Below are 19,923 nucleotides of genomic sequence, written 5' to 3'. Positions count from 1 at the left end.
TGCACCTTCCAAAGACTGAAGAGACTTTCACAATGGAATGTCCCAAAGTTCTTAGGGGGGTTGGGGGAGCTTTAAATGCTGCAAGTGTGAATTAGCTACTGTGAAACATAAAGTCACAGTTCTATTTTAGCTACAATGCAAAAATCAGAATTTTTTTCAGTCAAGGTAAGAAAAACTCCTCAAAGTTAAACTCTGAATGTCATTACTGCTAGGTCACACTGTGTGCCTCCTTCCTTGCTCCCACCACAGGCCTGCTTTTCACTTGGGTGCTTCTGGCTGTAGGAAACAAAGACAATTTCCTCGTGGAAGTGGCCTTTGAACTTGCCAGGTGGAGAAGATGGAGGTAGGCCTATCGAGCAGGAACTAGAGTGGTCCCTTTCATAAGAAACACCAAATTAGACGACGATGAGTCCTGGGATGCAGGGCCAGATTGGAAAGCGGTGTGTACGCTGAGCAGTGCTTTTGTGCACCAATTAGATCATTTGAATCTCACAATCTCACTTGAGATTCGAATCTCAAGCCACCAGGAGACAGGCTGGAGTACACAAGCTGGGAAGAGGGCCAAGGGCAGTGCCACGGGGAGCCATGCTTGAGGCACAAGAGGAGAAAGAGGAGCGGGTGTAGGAGAAGCTGGAGCAGAACAGCAGACAGTGTTTTAAGGGGAGAGTGGCTTTCTCTTTAAAGAGAAAGAGGTGGCTTGTGGGACGCTGCAGAGCAAGCACACAGTTTTATCGCTCGCAGGAGACAGTGAACTGTCACCCCAGGTTGGTGAAGGGGCCCTGTGGGATGAGGGGCCTAGCACACAGGACTAATAGGGTAGGTGATAGGAGATGGAGGGGTCTGTTCCAACAAGCCCCATGGTGATTTCAGCAGGGCAGGTGGCAGATAGCAGGCGTCACCTCTCTGGAGAAGCACCAGGTGTATGAGTAGATGCTTCCTCTGAGAAGACTCATACTATAGGAGGTGACACACATCTGGACCATCTGAGTTGACTCTCAGGTCCGACAAGTCAGGAAGGACCCTCTGAGAACAGAGTGGAGGATCAAGGTTGAGGATTAGCGATCTGTAGAGTGAGACGATACGGAGTCGGGTGGGGTAGTGAGAGGCAACAGTAAAGAAGAAGATGGAGAGACGGCCAGATTCACTCTGACCATCCAGCCCTCTGAGAATGATCCAAACAGGCCAGCCCCTTTTGGGAGCCCAATGTGCCAACATCTCAGCTTACAGAACAGATAAGTGAAGTGCTGGTCTAGAGCCAGTATATTACATGCCCATATTCCATTTTTATGGGCTGTGATTTCCTAAGGCACACTCAGTTCTAGCAAATGAAAACCCCCTGGAGGCCTTGGAACCTCAGCCATTCCTGACGAGCTGACGGGCAGCTGAAGCCTTCCTGGTCAGAGAAGAAGCAGGCGCAGAAGGAGAAGGAACCGTGAATAATAGCAAAGCCGCTTAGAGGAAACTTCTCAGATAAAGTCAGAGCCTAAAAATATTTACAAGAGTAAAATCATGTTCCGTAGCAGCAACAGCAATAAGTCATTGCAAGGCTTCTGATGGCACCTGGACTTTAAAGATTATTGCTATAATCTGTTGCCATGTAACTTTTTGGAAGCCAATTGGCCATAATGGATAACAATATTTAAATTAATGTGTGTAAATCTAGAAGTTAGAGACATAGCCATTTCTCTTTGAATTAGTCCCCAACCTTTTATAAAGATAGATATACTAGCCTCATAACTTTGGAAGTTATCTTAAGACAATGTTTATTCATAAGAACTATTGCATCAGTGGTAAGAGTATATAAAAGATACAAAAGAACTGATCATTTTATTGGATGACTCACTCTTTCCAAAGGTCTTCCCAACAGTGTGGTTTCTTATTGCACTAAAAACAACAACAAAATGCTCTCTCCTTTAATGACCCACTCAAAAGTTGCTTCCTTAACCAGGCTTGTTCTCTGCTTTCCCCATCACTGCCAGAACAGAGCATATCCTTTTCTGTGTATCCCCACAGTCTGCTTTGTGTTAGAGGAAACTGTCTGCATGTTGTCCTCTCTGTGAGGCCAGAAGTGCCTGGAAGTCACGGGTTTTGTGTGTTCACCCTCCTCCTGCCATGAATGGAAGCCTGAACATATCAAATGCTCTGTGCATGTTTATTCAATGAGTGAATGATTGAAACAATGAAGCTTGGGTTGTCTAGACATCTGTTCCTCTAACACACAAGCTCACACAGGTAAGCACATGCATATGTGCACACAAAGACTCCACAGGTAGATGCCCTAGGAAGGACCTCTTTGTTAAAATCCACTTTAAATCCCTGCCTCCTGTTGCTGCGATGGTTGGATATATCTGAATAAATATTTCCATCTGCTGACTGTGGATAGAAACTTCCAGAAAGGAAGTTTAGGAAAGCAGATGTACATTTCTCTATATTTTTGTGTTTTTCAATAATGAATAACAATAGGAAATTTTTATACATAAAAATAATGTCATTTATATACAAAGCAGCTAAAATTGTTATTATTAAGTGCATAACAGTAAAAATATCAACTTTTTGGTTTTTTTGTGTGGATTTCTGACACATTTTGGAAAAAACCTTGAAATCAATGAACACAGTGAAAGAGTTACTAAAGGAACAGCACGAACGTTCAGGCTGAATTGAATGAAGTCAGGATGCATGCAGTTGGAGAGACATTGCCCTTAAATTGTCAGGGAAGGAAGAAACTGAGTTTCAGAAGCCCAGAAAAGGGTGGTTTTCTGTTAGTCCCAGTGAAAGATGCTTCTAGAACCTTTAGCTCTGCTTATCTGGAGCCCTGGACCTCACTGGAATACATCGGTGGTGGCGGGTTTGCCGGTTCTGGGATGACCATGGAGTTTGCCACATAGACATTTGGGTAGACCACGTCCACCTGGAAAACACAGGCCCATGAAGGGCGCTAGTAAGGATGCAAGAAGGAGTGGGCATGCATGGAGGACTTTAGACATTCTGGGACTCCTCATGTTCCTGGCAAGAAGGGGAAGTGTGAAGACCACTCTAGTCTCCACCCTCTTTGGGAAATCTTTCCACCCCTGGAGGAGCCTCCAAGACTCACACTGTTGGGTGAATAGCAGGCCAGTTGGCAGCCAAAGTGGGCAGATGTGCATGCAATGCAGAACTCCAGGAGGCAGAAGATGAACAGCACGCCAGAAACAGCCATTCCAGGGGCCTGCAACCAGAAGGAATTGGGAGGTCCTGAGTGCTGCTCCAAGAGTCCAAGGTCTGGCTCTCAGTGTGGCTCTGCAATGGACCATGGCTTTGAGGAAGTCCTCTAATTTCACCTTAGCCTCATGGAGAAAATATCTCACCAGATTTTTGTAAGGGTCAAGTGTGTCTGTAAGAGAATTGTTATTTTACACTTACTATCGGTGTTCCTCTAAGGGAAAGGATAGTTGTTTAGGGAAACACCTTGATAACTTGTTTCAGGTATAGGGGATGGGATCTGAGGGTGTGGTCTGGAGTCAGTGAAACAGTGAAACTGTTCTGTGGAGGAAGTGAATAGAAATTTGGGAGTGTGGACAAGCCACAGAGAGGAAAGTGAGATGGTTAGAGGGGTAAGATGGGACTGACCAACATGGCAGGAAGGTGGAGGCTGCAGAAGAAGGCATCCTGGGAGAAATTAAGACTTATAGAATGGGGATGACTAATCTTCAGTCATCAGGAGTTTGCTGGGCTTGGATGTAAACCTCCACCATCCCCCTGAACCTTTAGAGAAAGTTGGCTGCTGAGGGAACCTTCCTGGCTTATGAGAGTGGCATTTTGTGGAGAGAAATAATTGGGACTGTCTTTAGCTTAGCAAGAAGAGTTAGTGAAAGGATCCCCACTTGAACTATTTCAGCAGTAGTAGATTTCATCTAAAGACTAGGAGACATCTAAGCCCTCCCTTTGCTATTCTCCAAGAACACCCAAGAGAGTGGGGTTTCCCATTGTATCTGTGGAGAGAGTTTGGGTAGAATCCATTTAATCTTAAAGGACAAGGAATGAATAACCCCAATAACAATTTGGATTCCAATTACACGAGATAATAAATACGAGAGTAAAAGTGAAACATGAAAGGTACCAAATGTTTGTCAATTCTAATTTTTAAAATGGCATTGTTGATGGTTGGCTGCTCAGAGAAGTTTCCCTTCTGGAGAGACCCCACCTTAGCACTTTCCTTCTCCCTCTCACCTTAGCAAACATTTATTAAACATCTGCTTGGTACATGTGGCTGAGAAAGGATTCCGAGAGGCACAATCTAGCGAGGGAGGCAGATACAGATATGGATAATTATAATTCACATCAGACATGGTAAAAGCTATAACACAGCCAAAACAGTGCCCCAGGGACACTAAGGAGAGACAGATTCATTCTTACTAGAAGATTTAGGGAGGGAGGGGATAGGACAGGGTGTCCCGGGCAAAGGGAAAGACAGGATGATGATGTCTTAGTCAACGAACCACGGAAGTATAGGGAGGAAGGGCCTTTACAAGTGATGCTAGTCCTTTTCAAATGTGTTTTTAACAACAAAATTCCTTTATAAATAAAACCTCCCAATGTAAAGGGTTTGGGGGGGGGGGTTGGGTGAAAAGGTGAAGAGATTAAGGAGTACAAACAAAAATAGTCATGGGGATGTAAAGTACAGCGTAGGGAATATAGTCAATAATATTGTAATAAGTATGTATGGTGTCAGACGGGTACTAGACTTATTGGGGTGATCACTTCATAAGTTATATAAATGTCTAATCATTACATTATACACCTGAGACTAATATAATATTGTATGTCAACTGTAATTGAAAAATTTAAAAAAAATTTAAAAGATTAAAAAGAAGAAAATCTTCCATGAGGGAAAAGGGGTCCCACAAGCAACATAGATATTTATTATTTGAAGGGCATTAATTCATGCTTGTGGAGCCGCTGGAGTGCCCCATCCCTGGGATCATCATTTGCAAAGCTGTGATGAAGTCCAGCCCTCCTTGTTCAGATGGGAGGACGGAGCCCAGAGATGGGGTGGGTGGTTGGGATGGGGGAATTCTCTTTCCAAGATCAGACATTGGCAGAACTGAGATTAGAAGCCAAGTTTTCTGACTCAAAAATTACTGCTCTCTCCACATCAGGACACTGACCATGCTTCTGGTATTTGTTTGTTTTTGAACCTTTCCCCATCTTCCTCTACTTTTGCTTCACAATTTGCTTCCTAATGTCTTACACTGGGCAATCTGTGCCTCCTTGGTAGGTTCTTTCCCAGCAGGAAAAAAACCTAAGTATTCATCGATGCCTGCCTCTCCCAGGGGCTTGGAGTAGCTGGAGTTCAGGGTGACTGAGGGATTCAAACGGACGTGAGCTGAGGGACATGGGGAATTGGAGCCAGATTTCTGGGGGACAGGAAAGAGCTGGCTGAGGAAGTTGGACTTTAACCCTACAGCAACTGGTAGCCATAAAATATGTTTGGGAAGGGAAGATTTCAAGGTACTTTTGGTAAATGACATGGGCGTGGTTGAGGATAGGTTCTCTGGGGAGAGGCTTTTCTTAGGAATTTTGGAGAGGAAAGTCCTGGGGAGGCCCTTCTGATTGAATACAAATAGTAGTTAACAGCTACCATCTGTCAAGTACAGACCACACCCGGTGCATTCATTTATTCATTTGACAGATGTTTCTGGCGTGTCAAATACTGCCAGGCATGGTTCTAGGTATTTGAAATATGCCTGCCTTTATGAAGCTTATATTATAGTGGGAGGAGACAGACAGTAAGCATAAAATGTAATAGACCAGCAAATTATAGAATTTGTTAGGAGATGTTTCAGACTATGGAAAAGTAGATTGGGGGGTGGGGGAGGAGGAGAGAGGTCCTGGGACAGTGTGGGTGGATGCTTGTGACTTTAGGTACAGTTGTTCAGGAGTCTCACTGAGAAGGTGATTACTGAGTAATGGCCTGATGGAAGTAAGGAGGGGAGGGAGCCTTGGGGATATCGGAGGGAAGAGCATTCCAGGCAGAGGGAACATTCCAGGCCTGAATGTGGCAACATGCCTAGTGTGTTTGAGGAAACATCAAGGATGTAAGGCTCAAGTGGGGAGAACCAGAGTGTACCAGAGGACCAGTGTCTTGAGGCCACTGTAGGGATGTTGGTTTTTTTTTTGGGGGTGGGGTGGGGTGGTGGTAAAATGGACGTAGTGAAGGTTTTGAGCAGAGAAATGATCAAAATGAATCACTGGCTGCTGTGCTATCAACAGCTTAAAGTAGACAAGGGTGGGAACAGGGAGAGCAGTTGGGGGGTTGTTTCAGTGACTGAGCTGACAGGTGGTGGTGGCTTGGGCCAGCGTGGTTATGGAGGAACTGGTGAAAATGGCTGGATTCTAGATGCATTTGAAAGATGACACCAGCAGGATTCCCCAAGGAGTTGGCTGGGTCGTGTGGGAGAAGGGGGTTGGTGGGGTGGGGTCAATGATTTCATCAAGGTTTTGTCCTAAGCAAATGGAAAGATGAGATTTCCATCAACCAGGATAAGGAAACCGAGAGAAGGTTTGGGAAGTAAAATCTGGAGATCAGATTTGGATATGTTAATTTTAAGATGTTGAGTGGACAATTGGATACAAGAGACTAGAGTTTGGGGGAGAGGTTTTGGCAGGAGCTGTGCATTTGAAGTCACTGTCACAGAGAAGGTGTCTTAAGTCACCAGACTGGATGAGATTGTCAAGGCAGTGAGTGTACAGAGAACAGAAGACTGAGGACTGAGTCTGAGGGATTGGGGAAAAGAGACCAAGCAGCAAAGGAGACAAAGAAGAGAGCAGCCAGTGTGGATGGAAGGGCGCCATTACAGAGTGGAACCAGGAAGACATGGGCAGTCCATCAAAGAGGAGGAATGACTGGGGACCTTGAGCAGTGGAGGTTTTTGGAGAGGTGAGGCTGAAAGTATGGTTACAGTGGGTTCAAGGGAGATTATGAGAGGAGAGAATTGGAGACAGCGAGTATAGACAACTCTTTTAGGGATTTTTCTGCCGAGAGGACCAGAGAAATAGTGTGGTAGCTTAAGTAGGACCCAGAGAAGGCTTGTTTGTTTTTTAAGATGAAAGAAACAAAGAGTGTTTAGATGCTGATCGAAAAGCTCTAGTAAAGGGGGAAAATTGACGCAGAGGAGAGGCAGTGGGAGGGAGAGTGGGTGGAGAGAAGAACTTGGAGTGATAACGTTGGGTGGGTGGGAGAGGACAGGCTCTGTTGTGCAGATGGAGAAATTGATTTGATGTGGGACTCGTCTATAGCTCCACTTTTCAGTCCAGTAGCCACGAGTCCCCTGTGGCTGTTGAGGACTTGAGACGTAGCTAGTCCCAAATTGAGATATGCTGTTAAATGCAAAATACACACTGGATTTCAAAGGTGTGGCAAAATATTGAATTAATAAATTTTCATATGGATTACTTATTGAAATGACATTTTGGATATATTGGTTAAATAAAATGTATTATTTTTAAAGGTTTTTATTAAAATATATCTAACATATAATATTATATTAGTTTCAGGAGTACACCATAGTTATTCAACATTTATATACATAAAGAAATGATCACCATGATAAGCCCAGCAACCATCTGACACGTACTAAGCTATCACAATATTATTGACTATATTCCCCATGCTGTACGTTACATCCCCGTGACTCATTTGCTTCATACCCGGAAATTTGGACCTCTTATTCCTCTTCACCTTCCCCCTGCCCTTTTAATTTTTCTATTACTGTTGACATTCAATATTATTTTATATTAATGTCAGGTATATGGCTTAGTGATTAGACATTTATATAATTTAAGAAGCGATCCCCCTGCCTAGTCTAGTACCCACCTGGCACTATGCATAGTTATTGCCATATCATTGACTATATTCCCTCTGCTTTACTTTACATCCCCATGATGATTATTATTATAAACAAAATGTATTACTAAAATTAATTTCACTGGTTGTTTTGTTTTTTTTTTTCATGTAGCGACTGGAAAATTTAAAATCACATACATGGCTCACATTATATTTCTGTTGGACAGTGCTGGTCTACCGCACGGGATGGCAACTTATGGTCTGTGGGCCAAATCTCCCATCCTGCCTATTTTTGTAAATAAAGTTTTATCAGAACACAGCCATGCTCATTCGTTCACATATTTTCTCTGGCTCCTTTCACACCATAGGATAAGGTTCAATAGTTATAACAGAAACTGGATGGTCTGCAAAGCCTTAAATAGTTGCTCTCTCTGGCCCTTTACAGAAAACCTTTATCTATAGTAATGGGCAGGAAGGTGAGCATGTGAGTGGAGGTGCAGGTTGGTGAGTACATGAGCATTGTCTGTAGAACTGCATTTAATTTTCTCAACAATGTCATCAGGTAGGTCCTGTTTTATATAGGCAGAAGCTAAGACTCTGAAAAGTCACGTGCTTAGAGGAACACAGCAATAAAGCTCCAGGTCAGAACTCTGTTCTGATTCTGACAGCACCGCCTACAGTGCTTGGTAAAGAAGATCCGTGGTCCGGCTCTTCCCAAGGATTTTCTAGCAAAGCTAAAACTGGAAGCCAGAGGAGCATTAGTTGAGGAGAATACTTACCACCTCCCAGTAAGGATAGTAGTTGGGGTAGACAGACTGGTTGGTGATACTCATGTCAGTGATGAACAGTACGATTCCAACCACAGAACAGATCGCACTGACGATGTTCAACCCCAAGCTGCCATTCAGCTGCAGAAGACACAGAGGGTCAGGGTGAGACAGGAAGACTATTACAGCTGAGATAAGCAGAGACTCACATTAGTGTTTCTTAATATGAATCCCTGGGACCCTAGTTTGCAGCAAGTAAAGAGGTGTTCTGTGCAAAAAAGGTTTACTTTTTTTTTTTTTTTTTTTTGGGGGGGGGCGGTAAATTAACTTTGAAAAAACTTTTGGTGCAAGACTCCTGAGAGTCTTTAACAAGAATTATGGATCTTCCAGGGAGGGGACTACTAAATAGAGATTTTCCCCAAGTTTACCTAACCATCTTCCTAGAGTATCTCGTGGGAAAAGTGGTCCCCAAAGTGGGAAACACTCGACCCATTTATCCCATAGGCGATAGGCAGAAGACTTGGCCCGTGTCTTGGGATGCAGCAGACTTTGATGCTCCATGACTCTGGGCCATGTACAGAGATATGCCCAGAATTTTGAGCTTCCCTTTGGAGATTTTCAAATAGATCTCATCTGGTGTGGAGACCTAGCCACACTGGGGCCCCTTGCCTTAGATAACCTGCTTGTGAGAGAAACAAAGGTACTTTCTTGGTCCACGGTTAGCGAACCACAGAGTTTTATCCATGTTGATTTGCAGAGCTTGGTTGGCTGCATTCCTGAGAGAAGCTGGGGCCCGCAGAAATGGCAGGAGGCCGGCTCTGTGAGCTGCAGGTACTCTCAATTTCCTGCTCTGCTGGTTGGGGGCCCTGGTCCCTGGCAGCTTTGTGCCTCCTGCTGTAAGGGCCTCTTAAGAAAGTTCTTCTTCTGTCTTCACCCTCTGATGTGTTAACTAAGGTGTGGCCATGTTGCTCTTCTTTCCCCGAATCCTCTGGACTCTTTCTGACTTGTGACCCTGGCCAGATTTATGTGGTCCTGTACGTGAGTGTGAGTGAGAATGAGTGTGAGTGAGAATGAGTGTCAGTGCAAGGATGAGGGAGGGATTGCGTGTTGGCCTTCTTTTCCCCTTTGTGTGTCTCTCCTATGGGTCCCCAGCTGGGAGAGCCTGTCTCAGGATGTGACTTACCAGGCAGGTAGACCTTGGTTGATTTTCTGCTGATACTGACAGGCATCCTGAAATAATAAACTGGCACAGAAGAGAGGGAGTTTAGAAAGAGGTCAGAGGTTAGGTCAGGGCCCCGTCTTCAGGCTTCTGTGATCTGGTCACACACACATTCTCTTCCACATCATAGGCTCCTCTGCTGGGACCTCCAGCTCAATATGGGGAAAAGAGTGAATGAATGAATGAATGAATGAGCTGTTTTGCACCACATGACAGGATAATGAAGTGCGATAAATATAGGTTTTAAGATCCAGCAGAACTGGTTTAAATCCTGTCTTGAAACTTATATAATCTTGGTAAGTTATTTATTTCTCGGTCTCTATTTCCTCACCTAGAAAATGGGAAAAACTATATGTCATTGTCATGAGATAATTTGTGCCTCGCATCTGGCATTTGGTATATCTTGCACATGGGAGATAGTAGATACTCAATAAGTACATAGTAGATACTCAATAAGTTACTTCTTTCTTTGTTGTTTATTTTTCCACGTGCACATCTTGTTGGCTTCCCATCTTTATCTCAGGATTCAGTCAGGCCTAGGGTCTCTGGAAGGAAGAGGGAAGGGGCCACCATCTCCACTGCTTTTAGGTATAAGCCCACCGTCAGTCCTTGCCTGTCTGTACATCTCGGTGAGCACCCTTTAGTTAATCAGAAAAATGCTGCATCTCTACAATGTTGCACATTAAATATAAAGACAGTGGGGTAGACTGTGCACATTTATTTCAGTGCAGCTCTTCAGCAGGCGTAGTGGCTGATGGGAGCACCTGCCGTCAATGTAAACAGTGGTCTGAGAGGCTGTCAGTTAGGGTTTGATAAGAGCTTCGCTAAGCACTACGTGAAGTACTTTTTTAACCTTGCCTTACTTAACTGCGTGATGGCCCATCAAGCACTATTATTATTCCCATTTTACAGATGGATGACTGAGGCTTAGAGATTTCAAATAACTCACCTAAGACCATCCAGCAAATAGCAGAGCTGGGAATCAAATCCACATAATTGACTCCAGGTCCCAGATTCTTACCCCTCATCCTCTAACCCCTTCCTCTCACAGTAGACGCACGTACCATGGAGTGGAAATGGGTATTTACAATGAAAACTTACTCTAGCTGCCTATGCTTTCTGAGGGGAATGCCATTTTTCCTGTAAGTGGAAAAATAAATCTCAATCTTAAACCCTTCTGTTTAGAGAGCCTTGATGGGGAAGGAAGGGAACAAAAGTCTGGACTTCTGATGTCCCTGCTGGTCCTTTTGAGGTGCCAAAGGAGATGGGCCTTTGGTTGGAGGAAGACATTAATGATCTTGCGGAAATAAAAAGAGTCAAGAAGGCAACAAAAAGCAAGACTGCCCTGCAGAAAAAAAGGGGATGGATCATGAGGGTTGACGGGAGCTGAGTGACCTGGAGGAAGGCGAGATGGCCCAAGAGCCATTTGAGATGCCCGGGCAGCCACGGGGCACTTAAGAATACGTAAGAGCATCTAGCGCTCACTGGCAGCTGTTCTGCGGCTGTGGTGTTAGGTCTCTTCATTGCCACAAACTCCACTAAAGTCAGACACAGGTGCCTGTGGCTGAGGGGAAAAACAGGTGCTGAGTTCCAAGTCTGAGGCCGAACAGAGAGAACACCTCAGCTCAAAAGATGAGACACAGATGGGAACAAGAAAGAGCAGGTACTCAAACAAAAACGCTGCCAAGAACATAAGTCCTGCAGACGATGTGCGTGCATGCGTGTGTATGAGGGTGGGGCATAACTCTAGGCTATTTTATTTAAATCTCATGGGATAGGGTGACCTGGCTGACATCCAGGTGACTCTGGAGTTTTGTTATGTGTGAGAAAAGTTGCCTTTGAGTCATGGTGTGTGTCAACTGACAGACCATAGAACAGCAAAGAGAAAAAGGAGATGGGGGAGAGGGGAGGAGAAGGAGGGATTGAGTGCACGCCTGTGTGTGTGTGTGTGTGTGTGTGTGTGTGTGTGTGTGTAGGAGGGAGGACACTAAGGAGAATGCAAAAGAATCCTAAAAGCAATGTACTAGAGAAGAGAAAGGACCTGTGGTTTTTAACTCTTTATGGAGTCACAGATCACCTTGAGAATCTGATAAAAGCTACGGACTTTTCCAGAAAAAACACACAAAAAAACAAAAAACCCCACAATTAACATACCAAATAGTTTTCCATAATGGGGATTGTGAAGCCCATCTGTGACTCTCGGGTGAGTCCCCACTATTTAATGACTGTTCTATGGCTGGGCAGCCACTCTTAACCGTTGGTGGAAATGTTTTTCTCCTGGAGCTCAGGCTGTGGGCCTATGTTGAACAGCACTCGAGGGCTATTCCCAATACATCTTTTACACATTATTTTTGTGTAAATTAGAAAAGGTGCCATCTCTAGGCTGATGAACTAGAAAGAAGTTCCCTGATTTCTGAGGTAGGCCAATTAGAAAAGGTGCCCACTCTGGGAATTGGCACTTTGCAGGGTTGTTGCTTGGTGTTATGAGCTGAATTGTGTCCTTTCAAAATTCATCTTTTGAAGTCCTAACCCCCAATACTTCAGAATGTAACTGTACAGATGGTCCCTGACTTATGTTTTGACTTATGATTTTTCCTCTTTCTGCTGGTATGAAAATGTCCAATTTAGTGGACACTGTCCTTTGAATTTTGATCTTTTCCTGGGCAAGTGATATGTTGTTCAGTGGCAGCAAGCCACAGCTCCCAGACAGCCATGTGATCACAAGGGTAAACAACTGATACTCTACGATGTAGTATTAAATGCATGTTTGACGTAAGTATTTTCAATTTACAGTGGGTTTATTGGGATGTAACCCCATTGTAAGTTGAGGAGTATCTGTATTTGGAGACAGGGCCTTTAAAGAGGTGATTAAGGTTAAATGAGGGCATATGGATGGGCCCTAATCCAATATAACTGGGGCTCTTGTAAGAAGAGATATTAGGGGGCGGCCGGTTGGTCCAGTTTGTTAGAGTGCAGTGCTCATAACACCAAGGTCGCCAGTTCGATTTCTACATGGGCCAGTGAGCTGCGCCCTCCACAACTAGAGTGAAAACAATGACTTGACTTGGAGCTGATGGGTCCTGGAAAAACACACTGTTCCCCAATATTCCCCAATTAAAAAAAAAAGTTGAAAAAAAGAAGAGCTATTAGGACACAGACACACAGACCCCATCTTGAAGACACAGGGAAGAACGTGGCTATCTGCAATCCAAGGAGAGCAGCCTCAGAAGAAAGAACCCTGGTGACACCTTGACCTTGGACTTCCAGCTTCCAGAACTGTGAGATAATAAATGTCTGTTGTTCAGTCACCCTGTCTGTGGCATTTGTTATGGTGGCCCTAGTAGACTAATATGCCTGGAGAACAAGGCCTGAGCTGGATTCACACCCCACACGCTCTCTGGGCTGGAAAACTTCTGCAACAAACTATACAACTTAACATGGCGGTCCTGAGCGTGTTGGTGATTTCTGGGAACTCACTGGCAGGGTGACTCGCATTACTTACCCAGATGCCTCCCCAGAAAGGAAAGCCTCCGTAGAATGAGACAGCTACATAGTAGTACCCGTGAAGCAAGGTTCCCATGACACTGCCGAGGCCGATGTGTATCAGGCCGATTAGGATCTGGATGGCCTGTCAGGACAGAGCCACAAGCTGAGACCTTTGTTTCAGAGGCTGGACCCTGCATGCCACCCCTCACCCCCTTTCTGCCTCTTTTTTATTTTAATGAATTTTTTGCCTTCTTGGTCTAAAAAGTAATAATGGAAAACATAAAAATGAAATAAAAACTTCCCATAATTCCTCCCCCTGACCCCCGGAGGAAACAACCACTTATATTTTGGTGTTTAACCTTCCATTATTATTTTCAAATATGCATATATACTTTGATAATATGAAATGACTCTGCATATTTAACTTAATATTTCATCATGAAGACGTCCCCACGGTATTAAGTATTCTTCAAACATACGCTTTATAAAGGTTGCCCAGATTCTGTCGTGTGGATGTTCTGTGGACTAGTAGGAACAGAGATATCAGGTAGGTAAGATTGTTTCTATGTTTTCATATTATAAAACAACACTGGGATAAACATCCTTATGATAAATCTTTGTGCTCATCTCTTATTTCTTTGGGATATTGTTATGGATTGTGTCTGCCTCTACCCCATCAAATTAATATGTTGAAACTCTAGCCCCCAGTCCCTCAGAAGTGACCTTATTTGGAATAGGGTTGCTGCAGAAATAATTAGGTAACATGAGGTATATTGGAGTAGGGTGGTCCCTGATCCTATATACTGCTGTCCATTTCAAGAGAATGCCATGTGAAGAGACACACATGTGCACAGGAGAACGCTGAGCCTGGAGTTTTGCTGCCACAAGTCAGGGACCTACCAGGAGCTAGGAGAGATCCCCACCTTTCCCCCCCGTCCAGCATCTTCAGAGGGAGCATGGCCCTGTGGACACCTTGATTACAAACAGTGGCCTTCAGAACTGTGAGACAACACATTTCTGTTGTTCTAAGCCACCCAGTTTGTGGTACTTTGTTATGGCAGCCCTAGGAAACTAATATATATATATATATTCTTGCCCAAATGGTATACTACAAACATGGCAGTGAATACAACTATATTATTTCCTTAAATTTACACAAATGGTGGCAAATTATATAGAATGTCTGCCCTTATTTTGTTTATGTTCCCATTAATGATGTATCTTGGGTGATATGTCCATATCATTACGTAAGGAACTGTTGTTTCATAGCTCCACATTTCATTCTTTGGATATACAATACACTGATTTAACAAGTATTGTATTGATGGATATTTTGGTTGTTTTCATTCTTTTGCTATCACACAGCATGCTGCAATAAATAAGCTCATACACATCACATTTCTCACGTACACAGTCGTATCTGTAGGACAAAGTCTCAGAAATGATATTAGTTTTATTTATGTATTTATTTTATTGGGTATTTTTAAATTTGGCAGGTACAAATCACTCTCCATACAGGCTATATTGATTGACACTCCCACGAGCAACGTATAAACAGGGTGGAGCTAGGATTTGAGCTTGGGCAGCCTGGGTCAGAATCCACGCTCGTCCTCATTAGGCTATGCAATGAAACGGGCCTCCCTTTGCCCTACCCAGGACAGCCTTTCAGGGGGAAAGTCATCATGAACCCTTACTTTGTTGGTTGTCTAACCTGCTGCTTTTGTTCTTCTTCGGCAAAGATTCTTTTTAAGCACATTGGGTTTAGACTCCCCCTTGTGGCTTGCAGAACCCATTTTCTTCCAGAGGCCACACAGGTCAGCATGGATACTGACAACGGGACCCATGTTCCCATTTATTACTTTTTTGTTGCTTTTCTTCGTCTTTCCTAAAATGCCTAAGTTAGAAAGTATAAGGCCGCACACCGAGGCCCTGGTGATGCGGCACAGCTGAGCTTTCTAATAGAGCTGAGCTTGGCAAGGCCGGCTCAGCTTCTATCCTGCTTGCTGGGTTTGGAACTTCTGCATTTCCAGACCTCCTCCCTCCTCTGACTCCAGCCACGTGGCCCCCGGTCTGCAATGTGAAATCTCACTTACCCCTAAGGTTTTGCCGTCTTTCAAGACTCTCTGGGCAGGTTGCACACACACAGATCTCTCCAAACCAGGTGGGTTCCCAGGAATTAGGTGGACTTGGGGCTGGCTGCGTGGATACAGGGGCACCTGAGGCATGCCCCCCGGGGCCACAGGATACCCGTGGTGGGGCCCCACCACAAACACAGAATTGGCCATGGGGCCTGCTGACGTTGAACTCATGCTGCTAAAACACAAATGTGCTAGAGTCGTCACTCACATAGGCACTAATGTTTACATTGATAAAGGACTTTGGCTGTCATTAACTTGTTTGAGCATCTCAACCCCCTAGGAGTTACTTAATCCTCTTTTAGAGATATCACGTACCAGTTATAGGGCACTTATGAAGTCAGTGCTTTACAAATACACTTCCTTTAATCCTCACACTTGCCCAGTTTCACAGATGAGAAAAGTAAGGCCCAAGCAAGGTAAGCACTACGGAGCACAAAGGCTGTGTCTTTTTCATTTTTGTATCTCTCCTCTTGCCCAGTTAGCATGCTGCTTTGCCCTAATAGTACTGTCTGATAACAAAACTGCAGAGCTGGAAAGTCTCCTGGAGAACATTGAGTCCAATTCTCTCAATTTCTGAAAAAGGAAACTGAGGCTGGGAAAGTGGGCGTGAATTCCCCTAGGTCCTAGTCATATAAATATTTGTTAAATGTAGATCATTGTCCTCAAAGGAAGCCCATTGCCATGAAAGTGCAGTACACTTTCATGGGGTCTGCCATGCTGCTCAAGTTTCTTGTGCATTTTGTTTGGTTTTATTATAACAACTTTTTGTTTCTTTTTCTTTCTCTTTTTCTGGAGCAGACCCCAAAAAGCTAGTACAATCAACCCTACCATTGGCTCTACTCAATACCCAGATTCGTCATAAGTCTCATTTGGCAGAAAAACCTTATCAGCATCCTTCAGTTATCCATAGAAATCATTGATTAAGCATACTCACTTTGCTCTCCCAGTGGCTAGGTCTCTCTTGCCCCTCTTGCTAGTGCTTCGCTGTAGGCAACTTATTTTTCCCGAGAGAATGAATGCACTGGGTTCGGTTGGTTGAGTGATACGTTTAAAAGATCCAAAGTCCTCTCCACTTTCTCCTAGGTGCAGGCCAGGTCACCAACTGCTCAGAGCTCAGCTTCCCCACCCATATTTGCTTCCTGTATTGGCCAAGGAACCAGTTAAATGCAAATTCAATTGGGGCAGTGCTTAAGAGCTCTCTGTGTGGAGAAGAAAGGGTTGTGCTTGGTGCCCTGGGAGACACAGGGATAAACTGGGCACTCAGGGGTTATGTATATAGCTGCGTTGCAAGACAGAATGACAGAAACACCACAGGAGAGAAACAAGAGTCCCCTGCAGGAGAACAGAGAAGAAACTGATTTGTTGGATTTGAAGAGATTAAGGAAGACTTCAAACAGAAGGTGGAATTTTGACGTCAATACACTGCATGAGAAAAGGGGAGTCACAGCATGTGAAATGAGAATTGCCATCAACTTAAGTCCATTTTTATCTAAGTCAGAGCCTGTAGAAAATCAGGAAACACCCGTGGGTGGGCACCCAATGTACCTATGATGTACACCACGTGAACTGCACAGACAAAATGTGCAAGCACTGCTGCTCTAGGCAGTAAGTCTCTTGATGGAATAGTTCATGACACATTCACCTTTGTACTCCTATTGGCATATAATAGGCACTAAACAAATGCCTACTGTATGAACAAATGAAGCTGATGAGATGGCCAGAACTTTGTGAAAGGGTTGATAGAAAGAATATATTTACAGGTAGAGGGTATGGAGGGGGGCAAAGGCAGGGAGAAGAGAAGGCGTAGGATATATTTTGGGTGTGGTGAATAGTGGTTGAAGCATTTTGTGGGTGAAGGACTTTGAAATAAATAAGGATGAAAAGGTAGATAGAGCCAAACTTTATGTCTATAACTACTTTTTTGGTTCAATTTCTGGACTTTTGTCCCTCAATTTTTAAGAGTTCTTTATATATTAAGGATATTAACTCTTCATCTGTGATATATTTTCTCCAAGTTTGACAATGTCTTTTGATTTTGTTTTTGGTGTTACTTTTATCGTGCAAAATAAAAAAAAATTATGTAGTAAAATTTATCAATCTTTTGCTACTGGATGTAATTTTATATTTTTCCCAAGGCTACCTAGTTGTCCCAGCACCATTTGTTAAATAGTCTATCTTTACTTCAGTGATTTGAAATGCCATCTTTATTACATGTTAAATTTCTATTGTTTATTTGGTTCTAAGTCTGGTCTTTCTTTTCTATTCCATTGATCTATTATCTATTCATGTGTTAGTTTAATAATGTTTTTTAAAAGATTTTTATTGACAATATAGCTAATATACAATATTATATTAGTTTCAGGAGTACACCATAGTTATTTAATATTTGTATTCCTAAAGAAGTGATCACCATGATACATCCAGCAACCATCTGACATTGTACCATGCTATCACAATATTGTTGACTATATTCCCTATGCTGTACATTACATCCCCATGACTTATTTGTTTTGTACTTAGAAATTTGGACCTCTTATTCCCCTTCATCTTTCTTCCCCACTTTAAAAACTTTTAATTACAGATGACATTCAATATTATTTTATATTAATTTCAAGTGTATAGCATAGTGGTTAGACATTTATATAATTTAAGAAATGACCCCACTGATTAGTAGCCAGCTCCCTTAAGTTTCAGCCCCTGATAAAATCTTGTGCAGTATGTAATTTGGGTGAGGCAGGGTCTCAGGGAATCACTAGAGTGGGAAGAGTTGTGGTCAGCAGGTTAATGTAGATTATGATTTGGTGCCAGTGCTGACCCTGGAGCTACTCAGCACAAGTCTCAGTGTACACCGAGGTCAGTCAGCCTGGGGCCCACAGACTGAGTTTTCCAAGAAAAATTGCAATGTGGGTGGGGCTGGCTGCTCCCCGAGAAAGTGCTCTGGCATTGGGGGAGTTGGGTGGGACTGGGTCCCAGGGAGTCAGCCAAGTGGAACAACAGAGCTCACCAGACCAATCAGATTCATTTTTGGCTATGTGAGGTGAGGACTCAACACAAGAAAGATGGTGCCTGCCTGCTGGCTGCATGGAGAATGACCCCACACAGGGAAAATGGTGACTGTCTTTCAGCCCTTGCCTCACAGCCACATACCTCAGTCTGCTCCAAAATGCCTTCGACACCTCTGAAACACTGTCCCTCTGCCGGAACCCAGGGTGAGTGCCTGAAAGTGAGTGAATCTGTGCATGGGCCTTTAGTGGATATCTGGTTTTCCCATAGCCTTCCATCTCTCCAGGGTGGTCGGAATCCCTATTGTTTTTCACAGCCAGATATTGTGGAAGTTCCTCTTCCTGGCACTAGTACTCTGGGCTGGGTAGCTTGGTGTGGGGCTGGGGTCCCTTGCTCCTCGGGGGGGAACCTCTGCTGCCAAGATATCCCTCCTGATTCTCAACCACCACACGGAGGTTTGGGGCCAGCCCATTTCCTGTCTCCACCCCTTGTATCAGTCTTGACGTGGCTTCTTCTTTATATCCTTAGTAATAAAACTTCTGTTCAGCTAGACTTCAGATGGTTCTCTAGGTTTATTGTTCTATAATTTAGTTGTAATTGTAATGTGTTCATGGAAGGAAGAAGGCGCAGTATGTATCTACTCCACCATCTTGGATCTCCAATAATGTTTTAATTATAGAGGCTTTGTAGTATGTTTTAATGTCAGATAGGGCTAGTCTCCCCTCATAACTTTTTCCTTTACATTATTTTTCTGGCTATTCATGCATGTTTCTTTTTCCATATAAACTTTAGTATTAATTTGTATGCCTCCATAAAATAGCTTGATAACTTTTTGAAAAGATGAGTCACATGAACAAATCTGCCTTGAATAAAGTAATAAGAGACATCTAAATGGGGACATAGAGGTTACTAAATCTGAGTTCTTTGGGGACCAGCCTGAACTAATATTTTAGAGCACAGAATTGTCCACCTTTTAAATGAGTTCTCAGAAATGGTACCAACTTCCTAGAAGAAACGGAAGACATACAGAAAAGAGGATTGTTGTCTAAACCTACCACAGCAAATGCTGTTCATGCCTCATCCGTACTCTCTTGGCCCACTCTGGAAGTCATCATCAGTTTCCATACCTACAGATAATTCTTACCTCTCTTTTCCTGAGGATGCTTGGGTATGGTGAGGCCAAATATGCTGGGAAGTGAAAGGTGGGCATTGCTGGATAATTACTCTAGCTTCTTTACCCCCCAGAGGGATAATCCTGAAATGAATCCAAACTCTTAGAAAGTCCTTGAAAAGGTTGAGCCCCACTCCCTCATAACAGGAACCCATTCATCGATGCATACTTCATCAACTCTCTTTCCTTCTTATATCACTTTTCCATTCTCTCACGATATCCAAATCTTTTGGGTCTTTTATTTTGAGAAACCCAAAATAAGGCACTTACTGCCTTGGTTTTTGAAATAACTACCAAGAATAACAGAATATAAGACT

At 43.5% G+C, this 19,923-nt stretch overlaps 1 protein-coding gene across 2 annotated transcripts; it reads right to left on the bottom strand.

Annotated features, from left to right (window-relative positions):
• Positions 1 to 1,734: 1,734 nt before the first annotated feature.
• Positions 1,735 to 16,548, bottom strand: LOC109459510 (membrane-spanning 4-domains subfamily A member 8). 2 transcript variants are annotated; one of them, XM_074336444.1, is made up of 7 exons: positions 16,367 to 16,548; positions 15,388 to 15,607; positions 13,311 to 13,436; positions 9,773 to 9,832; positions 8,602 to 8,730; positions 3,092 to 3,205; positions 1,735 to 2,908 (listed from the first exon to the last, which is right to left on the bottom strand). In XM_074336444.1, the coding sequence occupies exons 2-7, from the start codon at positions 15,601 to 15,603 to the stop codon at positions 2,801 to 2,803; spliced, it is 753 nt and encodes a 250-aa protein (XP_074192545.1). In that variant the 5' UTR covers positions 15,604 to 15,607; positions 16,367 to 16,548; the 3' UTR covers positions 1,735 to 2,800. The 2 variants fall into 2 exon arrangements, with proteins under 2 accessions (XP_074192545.1, XP_074192544.1); XM_074336443.1 differs by having other exon boundaries at positions 3,092 to 3,276; positions 15,388 to 15,604.
• Between the last annotated feature and the right edge of the window lie 3,375 nt (positions 16,549 to 19,923).

The sequence above is a fragment of the Rhinolophus sinicus genome, linkage group LG06 (genome assembly GCF_036562045.2).
Source record: "Rhinolophus sinicus isolate RSC01 linkage group LG06, ASM3656204v1, whole genome shotgun sequence".
NCBI classification, from domain to species: domain Eukaryota; kingdom Metazoa; phylum Chordata; class Mammalia; order Chiroptera; family Rhinolophidae; genus Rhinolophus; species Rhinolophus sinicus.
The sequence above is the reverse complement of the archived record's forward strand: the minus strand, read 5'-3'. Positions and strand labels throughout refer to the sequence as shown.